At 35.2% G+C, this 13,499-nt stretch overlaps 1 protein-coding gene across 9 annotated transcripts in view; it reads left to right on the forward strand.

Annotated features, from left to right (window-relative positions):
• The window catches only part of Phf20l1 (PHD finger protein 20 like 1), a 68,866-nt gene that overhangs the window by 8,758 nt on the left and 46,609 nt on the right, over positions 1–13,499 (forward strand). For 4 of the 9 annotated variants that reach the window (XM_085678910.2, XM_085678912.2, XM_085678911.2 and 1 more), the window contains exons 3-6: positions 8,294–8,465; positions 8,607–8,691; positions 12,132–12,220; positions 12,436–12,525. In XM_085678910.2, coding sequence (XP_085535036.1) covers positions 8,294–8,465; positions 8,607–8,691; positions 12,132–12,220; positions 12,436–12,525 — 436 coding nt within the window. The remainder of the gene's footprint in view (positions 1–8,293; positions 8,466–8,606; positions 8,692–12,131; positions 12,221–12,435; positions 12,526–13,499) is intronic. The other 5 variants (XM_085678918.2, XM_085678913.2, XM_085678914.2 and 2 more) reach the window with 2 other exon arrangements.

The following is a 13,499-nucleotide window of genomic DNA, read 5'->3' on the forward strand; positions in this document are numbered from 1 at the left end:
TTATTTTCTCTACATATCCCTTTCAGCATTCTTATTAAATGTCATTATTGTTGACATACCATTTTGTATAGTGGGTATTTATTTTGTACAAGATAATAAGAACTGTCCTATATTCTTTGGGCTAACAGAAACCGATTTCAGACATGTTTGTTTAGGAAGCAGACTGTTTACAAGAAAAGGTAAATTATTTTAGTTTCCATATTGTTTTCACTGGTAAGAACCTACTGGATTTGAACCATCATAGTGATGAGTTGACCAACTAGTACATAATGCAGAATCTATAATAATTGGTTAAAAATATTTATGGACTAAAATCTGAGTTCAGGGATCTGTCATTTATTCTCTAATTTGAACAAGTTACTGAACCTTTGGGAACACTGGTGATCTCACATTTTTAGAAAAGTAGCAAGAGTCTAATGTGGAAACATATCTATACTCCTAGCTGAGACATTATTTTGAGACCTGGCAAGCTTTGTCTGCATGTAAGACCCTGTCTCAAAAACAGCAAGTAGTGGGGAAGTAGTATCTCACATAAAGAATCCTTTGAGGGTTAAAGTACCCACTACATTGAAAAGTTAACTTAGCATGACTTCTTCATGGTAAAGATACATGATAAACATTAGCATCAAATATGGTAGAGCCAAGTGAAACAAAGCTAGTGTAAATCTGTAGAACTCTCAGTCGGGGAATAAACAAACCCTACTTTTGGAAATATTCTGAATGCTAAATATTAAAGAGAATTAGACAGTTGCAATCTAGAACTCTGAATTTTGCTGACACAATTTTTAAATGTCTGGTCCTAGAAATTCAGACAAATTGTTCAAAGTACGTGAACTTTGAATCCAATACCAGGGAAAGGAAGAGCATGCTTTAGTAAAGGTGGGAGTCCTTAGTAATCTAATGTTTATAGTGTGAGAATGTAATGGGTACAAAACTAAGAAGCAGATTGAAGAAAGAGTTTCTGCTGACAAGTGTCACAGGAGTGTTTGCAAAAATGTGAAAAAAAAATCACTGATAAGAACTTTTTGAATTCAATGTTAGGATTTTTTTTTTACTCTTCCTTAATTAACAGTTTTTCCCTTTATTTCACATTCCAACCACAGTTTCTCCTCCCTCTTTTCCTTCTGTCCCCCTCCCCAACACATACACTGTTTCTATTTCCCTCCTCATCCTCCCCTGTCTCCTTTCAGAAAGGGAAGGTGTCCCATGGACTTAAACATAGCATGGCACATCAAGTTGAGGTAGAATGAGTTCTTCCCCATGCATAAAGGCTAGGCAGGGTAATCCAGCATGGGGAACGGGTTCCCAGAAGCCAGCTAAGTGTCAGGGACAGGTCCTCATCTCACTGCCAGGAGCCTTACAAAGAGACCACGCTACACAACTATCTTACACATTCAGAGGGCCTAGGATGGTACCATGCAGTCTCCCTAACTGTTGGTCCAGGGTCCATGTGCTCCCATAAGCTTAGATTAGCTGTCTGTTTGGGTTCCTCTGTCATGACATTGATATCCCCCCACTCCCACTTGTACAGTCCCTCCCTTTCTTCAGGAGGACTCCCAGAGCTTGGCCCAATGCTTGGCTTCCATCTGCATCTGTTTCCATCAGTTACTGAATGAAGGCTCTCTCTTGACAAGGTAGCCATCAATCTGATTATAGTAGATGGCCAATTCAGGCACCTTCTTCACTTATTGCTAGGGCATCTTTCTTTGCTGGAGTCATTCTTGTGGATTCCTGGGAGTTTCCCTAGCACCAGGTTTCTCCCTAGTCTTCTGTCCCACAACCAAACTACATCTATTATATCATTGTTCTTGAGAATCTAAACTATTTCATATTTTTATTTCTTTTTATAATACCAAGTTTAAATTATGATTTCTGTTTACATTATTGTGTTAAAATGTGAAAAACTAGCATGCATGTGGGACAGCAGTAACATTAAACATACTAACAGTGATATTGTTGTATCCTTAGTGTAGTAGCAGTGAATAGGTGAAGGAATTTTGAAAATTACAACGCATAATATAAACTTAAAGTGCTTCCAGGAAGCTAACAAAACAAAACAGTTATTAGGTTACAAGAATATTGTATTTATCTTAATTTTTATTTGGCAAGTAACCATTCAACCTAATAGTCATACGTAAGGCAGCCCTTACCTCTGTTTCGGCTATCCTAGTAGGTTTTATATGCTTTTAGTAGTTACATGATATAAATGAAATTTTTTATCTACATAACTTCTATATTGTCAGTACTTACCTACCTGAGTGTCCTAACATTAGATTATTCTTAACTCTTATTTCAAGTTTCTTTATTACTATCATTTAAAACTTAGCTAATTTTGTCAAGATTTCCTAATATTCTCTTTATATTAATCTTTGTGCATGTTTTATGTGAATGTTATACTATGTCATTACTCATACTGCCATGGTTTTGATTTTCCTTTTCTGAAATGAACAAAGAACTGTTAATTCCTCAATTACAAGATTACAATTTTTTATTGACATAAACAAATAACTATTGCTTAAAAAAACAAAACTTGAAAACTTATTGGCGTATTTCTTAAAAGTATCTTTGCCATTTTGTTTGCTTGATATTTATTCAAAAAGTTTGGAAGCTTGTTCTGGATATATTTGCTGAGTTGTAACCTAAAAATAGTTGTCAACTCTGCCCTTTGGTTTGTGTGCAGAAGATTCAAAAGTCTCTTTCCTACAGTTGACTATCAGTATAAACATATATCAAGATGTAGCAAGCTATATGACAAATCAGAATGAATTCCTTAAATATAGATAATGCTTATTTTACTGCTTCTCTAAAAATCTTAAAATTAATCCATCAGATTATCATCTAACATTGCTATTTCTAGTGTTATACATGCCTGCTGTCTCATGCCTCTGCTCTCTAAAGATAATAGATAAAGAACTGAGGGTAGTAGATTGCCTTGCTTTCTAGAAGATATTTGTTCTGGGCATTCCTTTAGTTTTTTTTTTTTCTTTTTCTGCCCCCTCCCCTTTAAAAATCTTAATTCAGTTTAGGAGTACTTGTCTGAAGAAAAGTCATCTACATCTACACTGCATTTGGCAACAAAGAAATTGTCCAGTCTCTTAGGGGATAACTTAAGACAATTATAAAGTGAGCAAATATAATCACACACATGTACATATATAACAAGTATATTTTGCACATATATGTATATTTATATGTGTTTATATAGCATATGTGTGTCTGTAAATTTGTGTGTACACACACATAGCAAATATATATTCATATAGCAAATATAAGACAAAAATGAGCAGTGTGAGCCAGGGTTGGTATTCACTAGCAGTGGTGGCTCCTTTCTTGGACTGCTTGTGTTTTCCTTGTGTTTTCCCAGCACTTGGGAGTCGATGCAGTTGGGAAATGAAACTGTTCAAGTGCAGCTAACTTCTTTGTCCTATGGCTTTAGCCAATGTATGTTTCTTACTGAGTAAGGATTTAGTCTACAATCAATAGGTCCTGTTACTCTCTGAACAGTCTTATACAAGTTAGATGCATCAGTTACTGTTCTAAATAAACAAATCTTTATTCAAGTTGGAAACATCAGTTACAGTGCTGAAATTACAGTATTTGGGCAAGGCAGTGAAATCTCAAGAGTTCTGAGATGGTAAAAATAGTTTTTATTTTTGCCAATAGTATTTCTGTGTTTATAGCCAGGGCTGTGGTTAAACTTGGCTGTTAGAAGACATAGACCTGGAAAGGCTCAAATACCAAACCTAAAGGCCAATTAAATTAGCAAAAAATATTTTCAAGTCAAATATATTCTGTCTCTCAGCTTCCAGGATGTAGGACTTAGAAAAGCCAAGTTAACCCAGAACAGTGCAGTAAATCCTGCCAGACCAGACTCTGGTGTACTGACATCATCTGCCTTTTGAGGTAGGCTATTTGCAGGGAAAGTAAATGGTGAAAGCTTTGTTATTTTTCAGCAGTAGTAGAAAAAGGGGCAGAGAACATTCTATAGGATTTTGGCATCAAGGAGTCATCCTTTTGGTGAGGTGACATTCTCTTCATCTCTTTCTATTAAATCTTTGAGATGGGGTAATCTATGGAGATTCCCTCTTCACTTTTGTCTCTAGTCATTGTGGCATCTTACTTGACACTATGGATTCTGAAATCTTTATCTCCCACTTAAATATTTTCCTGAATCATTCATAAATGTCTGGGACTAAGCCTAATCACTATTCTTTACTGTAACAGCTTTCTGTGATTCAGCCTTTAAAAGTGTCAAAAACAAAAACATTAACACCACATCTTCCAAATTCAGGAAGAAAAATCTTATGTTCAATTCAGTCAATTATAGTAAAGCCTAACTTGCATGTGAAAATAATACACGCTTTAAGATAGAGAGGCATTTGTGAATAAATATGCTCAACAAACTTTTTCACTGTGTGTATCAAAACATATACTATTAGTATGGGCCATCTGCTGGAAGAGAGGAACTATTTTACTGTCTAGAACGATATGTGAAATGCCATGTTGGAATGTGCATTGTACTTGTGTTGCAAAGATCTTAGCATGCTTTTTTCTTTCCTAAGGTATAACCAAAGGCCAAATTAAAGAGAAGCCCTCTACTCCTTAGAACAAAGAATCATTTCATGAGCTTGCTATTTCAAAACGCTTTAAGTTTGAAACAGGTTAACAAGTCCAGTTTAATGCTCTCCTATTCTCATTTATCTCCTGGACTGTCTATCATATAGTCTAGCCAAATGGAATACTACTGTTGCCTTCAGGTGCCCTTAAATCTCTGAAGGTGAAGTCCTTGAGGACAAATGATACTCTTTGTTTTCCTCTATGACCTCATATGCTGTAGTTTCACTCAGAGTCATAATATTTTTTAATAATGAACATTTAGTTAAATATACACTGTGTATACATTGCATTTGTACTCAGAGTCTTAATTCTTCAAACGTCCCACCAAGTTCAATATGGACAGTGTTTCTTAAGAACCTTCAGTGAAGTTTCCATTGTCCTCATTGTTAAGCATATGAAATAAGGTTGTCTATTCAGTTAGAAGTTTTTCTGTATGTTTTAACCACTCATATATAGACTTTACCCCACTTCTACTGACATGGTGCAGAGGCTTTTTATCAGCCTCTGCTCTGAAAACTGTACCGTGTATATTTTTTAGTCCTCATCTGTTAAAGTAGATTATGATATCTATAGCATGGAAAGAAACCAAGATACAGCATATATAAAGAACCAACTTTCTGTATGCAAAGACGATATACAGGGCTTCATTTCTCATCCACCTCTCCAGACTGAGCTCACTGATGAAATGCTAATAGAATTTAGTAATCTACCAACAGTGCCTTCCCCTCCCTTCCCTCTCTCCCTCCCTCTCTCCTTCCTCCTTCCTTCCTTCCTTCCTTTCTTCCTTTCATTCCCCCCACACCTTTTCATAGTGCCCATGAACCAAACCTCAGGCCTTGTTCTTGTAGGCAAGCCCTTTGTTACTAAACTAAACATCCATTACTACCTTTGACTTATTAGATATGGTGGATTTTTTTGATAATATTTCTGACACCTTTTACCTTTGACTAGTAAAACATGTGAAAAATAAAATAGATTATAATCCTGTGCATTTGCATTTTTTTAATTCTTGGCAGCAGTATAAGTATGCATATCATCCTCTAGGCATTTATATAGAGACTCTGTCATGCTGTAACTTACCCTGAAGAGGTTCCCCAAGATGTAATTTGTTCAGGCTGTTGCTTTAGGCAGCCTTTCAGCCAACAGAATTTAAAATATTTTTGGAAAACCATAAGTTGCTTAAAAATAACAATCTAGATTTGCATTATTTAAATTCATTCAGATTCTGATGTTTTTACTGAATTAAATCATGTAATGAAGTAGAGATATATTTGACTCTGTTACTGTGGACTCTTCTCACTTTGAAGAATGTTTTAAATATATAGAGTTCCATACATTAAGAATTTGAAGGAACCTAGAGAGCAAAGCCCTTGGATTTTACATAAAATTTGAGTGATGAGATCAGTGAAATTAAAAGCCCCTATGCTTTGAGAAAGATTTACCAGTTTTTGCAATTAACAGAAAGATCTCTTTATAGTGCTTCAGTTGCTAGTAATGTTGAATAGGACATCCTTGTTGAGAGTTTTCCTGTATGCTATAATACTTTTATATTTTAAAAATTAGAGCAACAAAAAAAATCAAGGGTAGCACTACAAATGATGAACTCTGTAGTTTTGATTTTAGGTGGCTGTATAGTCATGTCTACCCAAAAGCTAATCTAGGTTTGCTGGGCTTGATATTTTTCTGTAACAAAATGTTTCCTTACCCACTTCTCCCTGAAGACTAAGAGTTAAGGTTAGAGTCAGCCAACAGTCCTCATAATTGTTAGGAAATATGAAGACTGTCTGCCTTTCACACCGCTTCATATTCCTGATGAAAACTGCTCCAGTACCTTTTGTGTGTTATGGCTGTGCCAGATGCTGGGGACTATGGGAAAGGAGCAAGGCTTAATTACATCCAGAGCTGATAGGATAGAGCATATTCTAGTGTCATGATTGATCCTTAGCTATGCATTGTTTGTAGACTTGATAAATATTTTGAGAAAAAAACATATTTCCTGTTTAGTAAAATCAGGTGTTTTATCTCCATTTCCTGATAGCAACCATAATTCTTCAATTAACATAACGTTTTGATCCAGTATTTCCCCGACGTATTTGACATTGGAAGCTTGAGACACATATAAATGCCTCTGGCAGTAGAAACACTCTCCAGCCCATAGTTTTGGAGCCTATCTAGAGGAGCTTTTAACAAATGGAGTTCTGTAAAGACAACAGAAAGGAGTCCAGGCAGTCAGATGTGAGCTTCGCATGTTGAACAAGTCCTTAACAATGAGAATAAAAAGGACAGGAAAGTCAGGTTAGAGTATGCAGGAAGCATAGAATTGGGAAGTATGAATGGAAGGTGAGGGAGAATGGTGTGTGAGGAACTACAACAGCTCAGTGTCATGCTACAAAACTAAGAAATCGTGTTAGGAAAATTCAGCATATTTAGATGTGTAAATGACTAAACAACATGACTGACCTATAAAATAGGAGGTAACCTCAAAGTTACAAATGGCTTTATGCTTAGAAAGCTTTTCTATTTTTAAAATAGAAAAATATGAGACAAATTACACCCTAATCATCTTTCATGTATGGCAGTTGAGTTCTAATGTTATTCATTTTAAACAACTGAGTGGACATTTTAATGTAGTATGTTAGGAATAATGCAGTTTTCCTTATACAAAATTAAAGTGAATTATTTTTTTTACTTTGAAATTAATCATAGAATAATCTACCTGTGAAGAAAAACAATCAAATATTTTTAAATTTACAGTCTTAGATTTTTCCTTCCTGGAATCTATGCTTATAATAGAATATAGAGAAATAAAATGCGTGCTGACATCAAATGGAAGGATATGTATTGTCTGGGGAGGTAGCTCAGTTGAAATTATGAAGTCTGCTCCTAAAACCTACTCAACAAAAAACTGGAACTGATATTGTATACTCTAATCTCAGCTCTGGAGAGGCAGATATAGGCAGATGCCCAGGACTGACTGTCCAGCTAGCTTACCTTATCTGGCAAGTTTCAGATGAGAAAAACAAAGTGGATGACATGTGGAGAGTGATAGCTGAGATTGTCTTCTGGCCTCCACATTAATGAATTCACACTGGCATGCACTCACACAAAGGAACATACACACAAAAGGAAACAAATGTACATATTGAAATATTTTCTAAACGTAATATACATATGTAATTCTAAACACAATCTTCATTTAATTTTTTACTATGTATGTTACAAAAAATGACATTTGAAGATTGATATTATACTGTTTGATATGTCATTGTTTGTGTAACTGGAATGTCTTCAGCTCTTCCAACCATATTTTTACCAAGTTTCTATTTTTTTATTGTAAATTATACATTGCATATATATATATATTCATAACTGGGATTATTAAGTCAAAAAAGTAGGGATGTGTTTATTACTTGACAAATGTTAAAACATTAACATTTAAACAGTACAGCACTTTATGTTTTGCATTTGGAGTGTGTCTGAGGGTTTATTTTGCCAGCTTTTGAGATCATCATTTAAAAATGACAACGATGCATAGTTTGTGGGTTTAGTAGTTTAGGAGTATACTGACTGTTTTTTCTCATAATTTTAATGGTAAGTTGTACCCATTAAAATATTTCTGTTTAATACTTGACAATATAAGAATTACTCTTGATATGAAGCTTTTTTATTTTTTGAGGTATCCATCACGAATTGAAAAAATTGATTATGAAGAAGGGAAGATGTTAGTCCATTTTGAGCGCTGGAGTCATCGTTATGATGAGTGGATTTACTGGGACAGCAACAGGTTGCGACCCCTTGAAAGGCCTGCGCTAAGAAAAGAAGGGCTAAAAGATGAGGAAGAATTCTTTGTAAGTAGAAAGGCTTTCCCATTTAAAGCTTTTCTAGATATATAATGACATTTTAAAAGAATCATGTCAAATTTAGCATCCTGTTTTTGTTAATTAAGTGGGTATCTTGCATGAAATTGATCTTATAAGTTGTTTGACTAGGATTTTAAAGCTGGAGAAGAAGTTCTGGCTCGTTGGACAGACTGCCGCTATTACCCTGCCAAGATTGAAGCAGTTAACAAAGAAGGTATGCATTTGACATGACCTAAGGCTTAAATAACAGTAGGAAAATTTCCTTTATTTTAAATTTCAGTTAAGGTATATAATTGTTGTATAGAACCTTCTTTTTGTTTCATGTTTTCCTGTGTGAGTTCCGTGCTAGTGTTCTTTATGGGGCCATTGTTATATATCGCATGACTCATGACTTCACAGTATAAATCAAAAGAAAAAAATGATTGTGTTAGTGAGATTTCCCAAAAGCCTGAGAAATCTTTCAGACAGATAATGAACTAGACTACTTACTGTTTTTCCAAGGAAACAAACACTGCACCCTGAGTGATAGCTTCTTTGCAGGGGCACTTGTTCTACCCAGGGCATACTTCCTTAAGTTGTGAAAGACACATAAACTAGCTAAAGAAGAGCTGTTTATTCTATTTGGGGTGGAAGAGTGAGGAAATGTTTAGACAGAGGCAAATAGCAATATGTGAGGGACTTCAGAACCTTGCTAAAAGATGTAAATTTTATTTGAAAGTGACAAAAGAAAGGGAGTAAATTTAAACTTTGGAGTAAAACTAAAATGAGCTTGAAAGAAATAGAAGGTAAAATAGAAACAGCAAACATTTAAAAGGGTGTCAATGAATTTTGTATGAAAAAATAAATCACAGTAGTCCAACTCATAATCATGGTATCATTTTACAAAGATCTTAGTCCCATTTATTGTTGCAATGATTTGGAGCTGCAGTTGAGACTGGTTTCATTTCTGGTGGTTACCTAGTGCAGGAAGAGGTGGGAGATAGCTCTGTCACTGAGTATGCAGATTGTTTCCCCCTTTCCTTTGGGTGCTCACTCTTCTGTGGAGCTGTGTTCCATAGTGTATTGTTTTAAGTCTTGTACCTGTGCACTCTTCAGCGTCCAGTGCAGAGCCTAACAGAGTAGGTGGTCAGTAGCAGTGTTGACAAGAAGAACTAAGAAATCTGTTTTCTTAAGATCCTCCACAAACCAGACAATGTAAAAGCACTTAATGCTCTGTCACTTCGATCAACTTGTTGAATATGGAGCACTTTAGGACTTGCCATAATTCGTAACCATGTGTTTGGGCAATTGTGTACATACACAACATACTCAAACAAATCGCTGTTATTGTTTATCCTATTCTATTCATCCACAGGTTTTAAAACAGAAAATTAAGTTGACATTAATAGAAATGTGATGCTACTGGTACTGCCATTTCTGTAGTAGTTCGGTGAATTCTTCTCTGAATATTCATAGTTATTTTTTAACTCTCCATTAGAAGTATTAATTTTGATTTCTATGTGCCTTACATAGTGGATGAGCTTGCCTCTTTCTTCCAAAGAAAAATAGGAGTGGGGGAACCTACAGTTCACTGTAAAAGTGAAAGGAAGCTAGCTAATGTGGACACTTAGATATTTGTGATAAAGCTTACACAAGTGAAGAGATAGCACTATAAATCTATAATTATAAACATAAATATATAGAAGTTAGTTTAAAATCATGACCTTTTAGCAAAATAACGTCAGAGTATTCCCCCTTGAGCCTATGACTTTCCTAGGCGTCAGTCTTGAGTGCGTTTACAGTATCAGTCCTGAACCTGTAGAATCTACCCACCCTGGTGTATATTGTCACTACTACACTAATGAGCACATCTTGTCCAGTGGGTTAGTATTGTTGCATGTAGGCTAAGACCATTTATTACTTTCTCCCCCAGCAACCTGTATATATTCACATGAGCCACAGTAATTAGATTCAATGGGTTATTTTATAAAAAAGAGACCATGAACTTGGAAGTAAGGTATGAGTTATGAGGGTGGAGTTTGATGGAGAAAGTAGTTGGGGAATGGATGTGATTAAGATACATGTGTCCATATATAACATTTTCAAAGACTGAAAAAGGTTGAGAAAGAGGGTAAGAAATGTGGGCTAGAGTAGTCAGAGATGTTTTCTGCTTAAGGTTGGTCATTGAAAAGTGGTTAGCGTTAAGTGCAGTAAGAGATACAGGGTGGCATCCAAATGGAGGAAATAGTATGAACAAGGGCTGGAGTAGTAGGCACACCAATAGCTATACAAACAACATGGGCTACCCAAGAGTACCTTATGGAGGAAGGAATTGAAGAAACTGTTGCAGGAATAATGATAGTGCAAGGTATGTATACAGTTTGACATTCTTAAAATTTTGCCATTGTCTTTACATCCCTACTGCTCACTTTATCATTAGTTCTTTAAGTTCTACCTTAGGTTTAGAACTTGGTCATTATTTGTAGAATTACATTAATTATATAAAAATTTGAAATCAAATTGTGATTTTTTTCAGATTACAAAAAAAGAAAAGAAAGATTTTTTTATATATGTGCCATTAGCTCTGGAGTTAACTTCATACCTGTGGATAATCATGAGCACATTTCTTATTTGTACTTCTTTTGTAAAGGCCAGTTATCTACTTAACGTGCTGGTCCATTTTTCTGTTAAGTGTAAAATCTAACACTACTTTTTCTAATAACCCTGTTTTATATTGATTTGCTGGCATGAGATCTGCCACAGAAAGTGAATTACTTCAAGACCTACAAGCAGATAGATGCAGGAAGACAAAGGCACAGCTGGCTGCACAGCTGGCTGCACAGCATGGTAGAAATGACTATATTGCTGCTGAGATGAGTATCACACAGTTGCTGTCCTCAGCTTCTCACATTGGTCATGATGATCTGCTAATAACTTCCATCTTGATGCTTTCTAAATTATTTTCTAGCTTAAACGTCACATGTGAGGGTATTCTTTTTTGCCACTTTAACACTATTGTAAATCTCCCTGAGAAAATTATCTTCATCATATATCAGATCTTTTCCTCTGTTACCTACTTTAAAAGTAACTTTTGAAGAGAGCCAATGATCATTCATGTAGAGATATTGTTCTTGTAAATAGTGGTTTTATTTTTATGAGATAGTCTAAGGATATTTATGTCTTTTCAAAATAAATTTTAAAGTTCTTCAGTAAAGATCAAAGTTACATGCAGCTAAGTTATTAGGACTTAATTTGTGCTGCTTTTCTTTTCTTTTCTTTTCTTTTCTTTTCTTTTCTTTTCTTTTCTTTTCTTTTCTTTTTTTTTTTGAGACAGGGTTCTTCTGTGTAGTTTTGGATCCTATCCTGGAACTCACTCTGTGGACCAGGCCAGAACTCACAGAAATCCCCTGCTTCTACCTGCTGAGCGTTGGCATTAAAGGCATGTGCCACCACCATCCAGCAATTTGTGCATATTTTAAGGGAAATGCTAGTTGATAATTGTTTAAAGATGGAGAGAGAAAATATATTTTGTAGCTCAATGGAATACTTACAGGAGACGATGCTTGTGTTAGTGCAACCACAAAGCATTTTTTTACATCATATCACTGTTAGATTTCAAATGTTACCTTAATGTTGCATGACACTTTCTAATTATTCTGACTGCTCCTATTTCAGGAACATTCACTGTTCAGTTTTATGATGGAGTAATCCGTTGTTTAAAAAGAATGCACATTAAAGCCATGCCTGAGGATGCTAAGGGGCAGGTAAGAGTGTTCAGTATTCCTGGCTACTTAAGGGATGTCTTCCTGAATGGTGTTTGATCAACATACAAATGTATATTATTGAATGAACTAATTGTAGGCTTATGTGCTGAGAGCCCCAAATAGCAGCAAGAAAGAGAAGCTTAGACTGTAAAATAAATTATACAATTGATTTTTGCTTCTTTGGCTTTAGACCTGCTAAAGTTATAGGTCACTAGTTTCTGTTCCAGGTGAAATCCCAGCATCCACTAAGCTGGTGTTGTCCTATCGACCCAGCTGGATCGTGTAACCAGTCTATGGGAAGTGAGGTAAGTGCCTTTTTGCTTTTAAATTTTGTTTTGTTTTATTTAGTATAGAGTATTATTTAGAGAGATAATTTTTAATATGAAATTTTACTTGAGTTTCTTATCTTCTTTCCTTCTACAAATCATAGTTATTCACCTTCCTTAAAAGGCGCTTACCTGACACTCTGTAGGCTGTTTCAGGTAGGGCTCTCTAAGTAACCTATTGGAAGCTGTGCATTCTATGCTTTGCTACTGCTCAAAGCAGGAATGAATGGTGAACATTTGAAGGAGAATCTGGGATGGAGCTAAAAGCCATGTTCCATTTACTGAATGTGCTTCCTCTGTCATTGGAGAGAAAGGTGCCATTAGAAACAAAAACTGTTTTCTTTCATGTTCTGCTGTTATTTGGGATTTTCAGCACCTGGACCTACAATTAATTTAAGAACTTGAAAGTAATCTATGAAAATGTCTAATGTGAAAATATGTTCCCTCTTTGTTCCATACCATGTAGCAAAAATGTTATCCTGAGGTGTGTTAACAATTGCCTGGTTAGTTTCAGTTAGGCATGAGCATTTTATGGTCTGCAAATATCTAATTCCACATTTAGAATAATTATTTTTGGGTATTCTAGAAAGTGTGATTGTTTCTGAAATGATTAGAGATATATATGTAAACACAATTAAAGTGAAAGTGCTTTCAACCAGTGAATCACTTTGTGTCCTCCTGTGCATTTGTATTTATAAAATAGCTGTAACATCCAGTGGTGTCATTTTTGGTTATGGAAATAGAAAGACTAATTAAAATATTGGGAGCATAGTTTGTCATATAACTTTAATCAATTTCTTCTTTTACTTTAATACTGTGATTCTGTAGTTATTCAGATGTCATGAGATGACCCTCTTATTTTGCCTTGAAACTTTCAAAGAGGAGCATTGAGACAATTTGGTTTGTGGTTGAATTACAGACTATAGATGTTAGACTTATTCAATGTCATATAG

This window comes from Myodes glareolus, chromosome 19, assembly GCF_982192425.1.
Source record: "Myodes glareolus chromosome 19, mMyoGla1.1, whole genome shotgun sequence".
NCBI classification, from domain to species: domain Eukaryota; kingdom Metazoa; phylum Chordata; class Mammalia; order Rodentia; family Cricetidae; genus Myodes; species Myodes glareolus.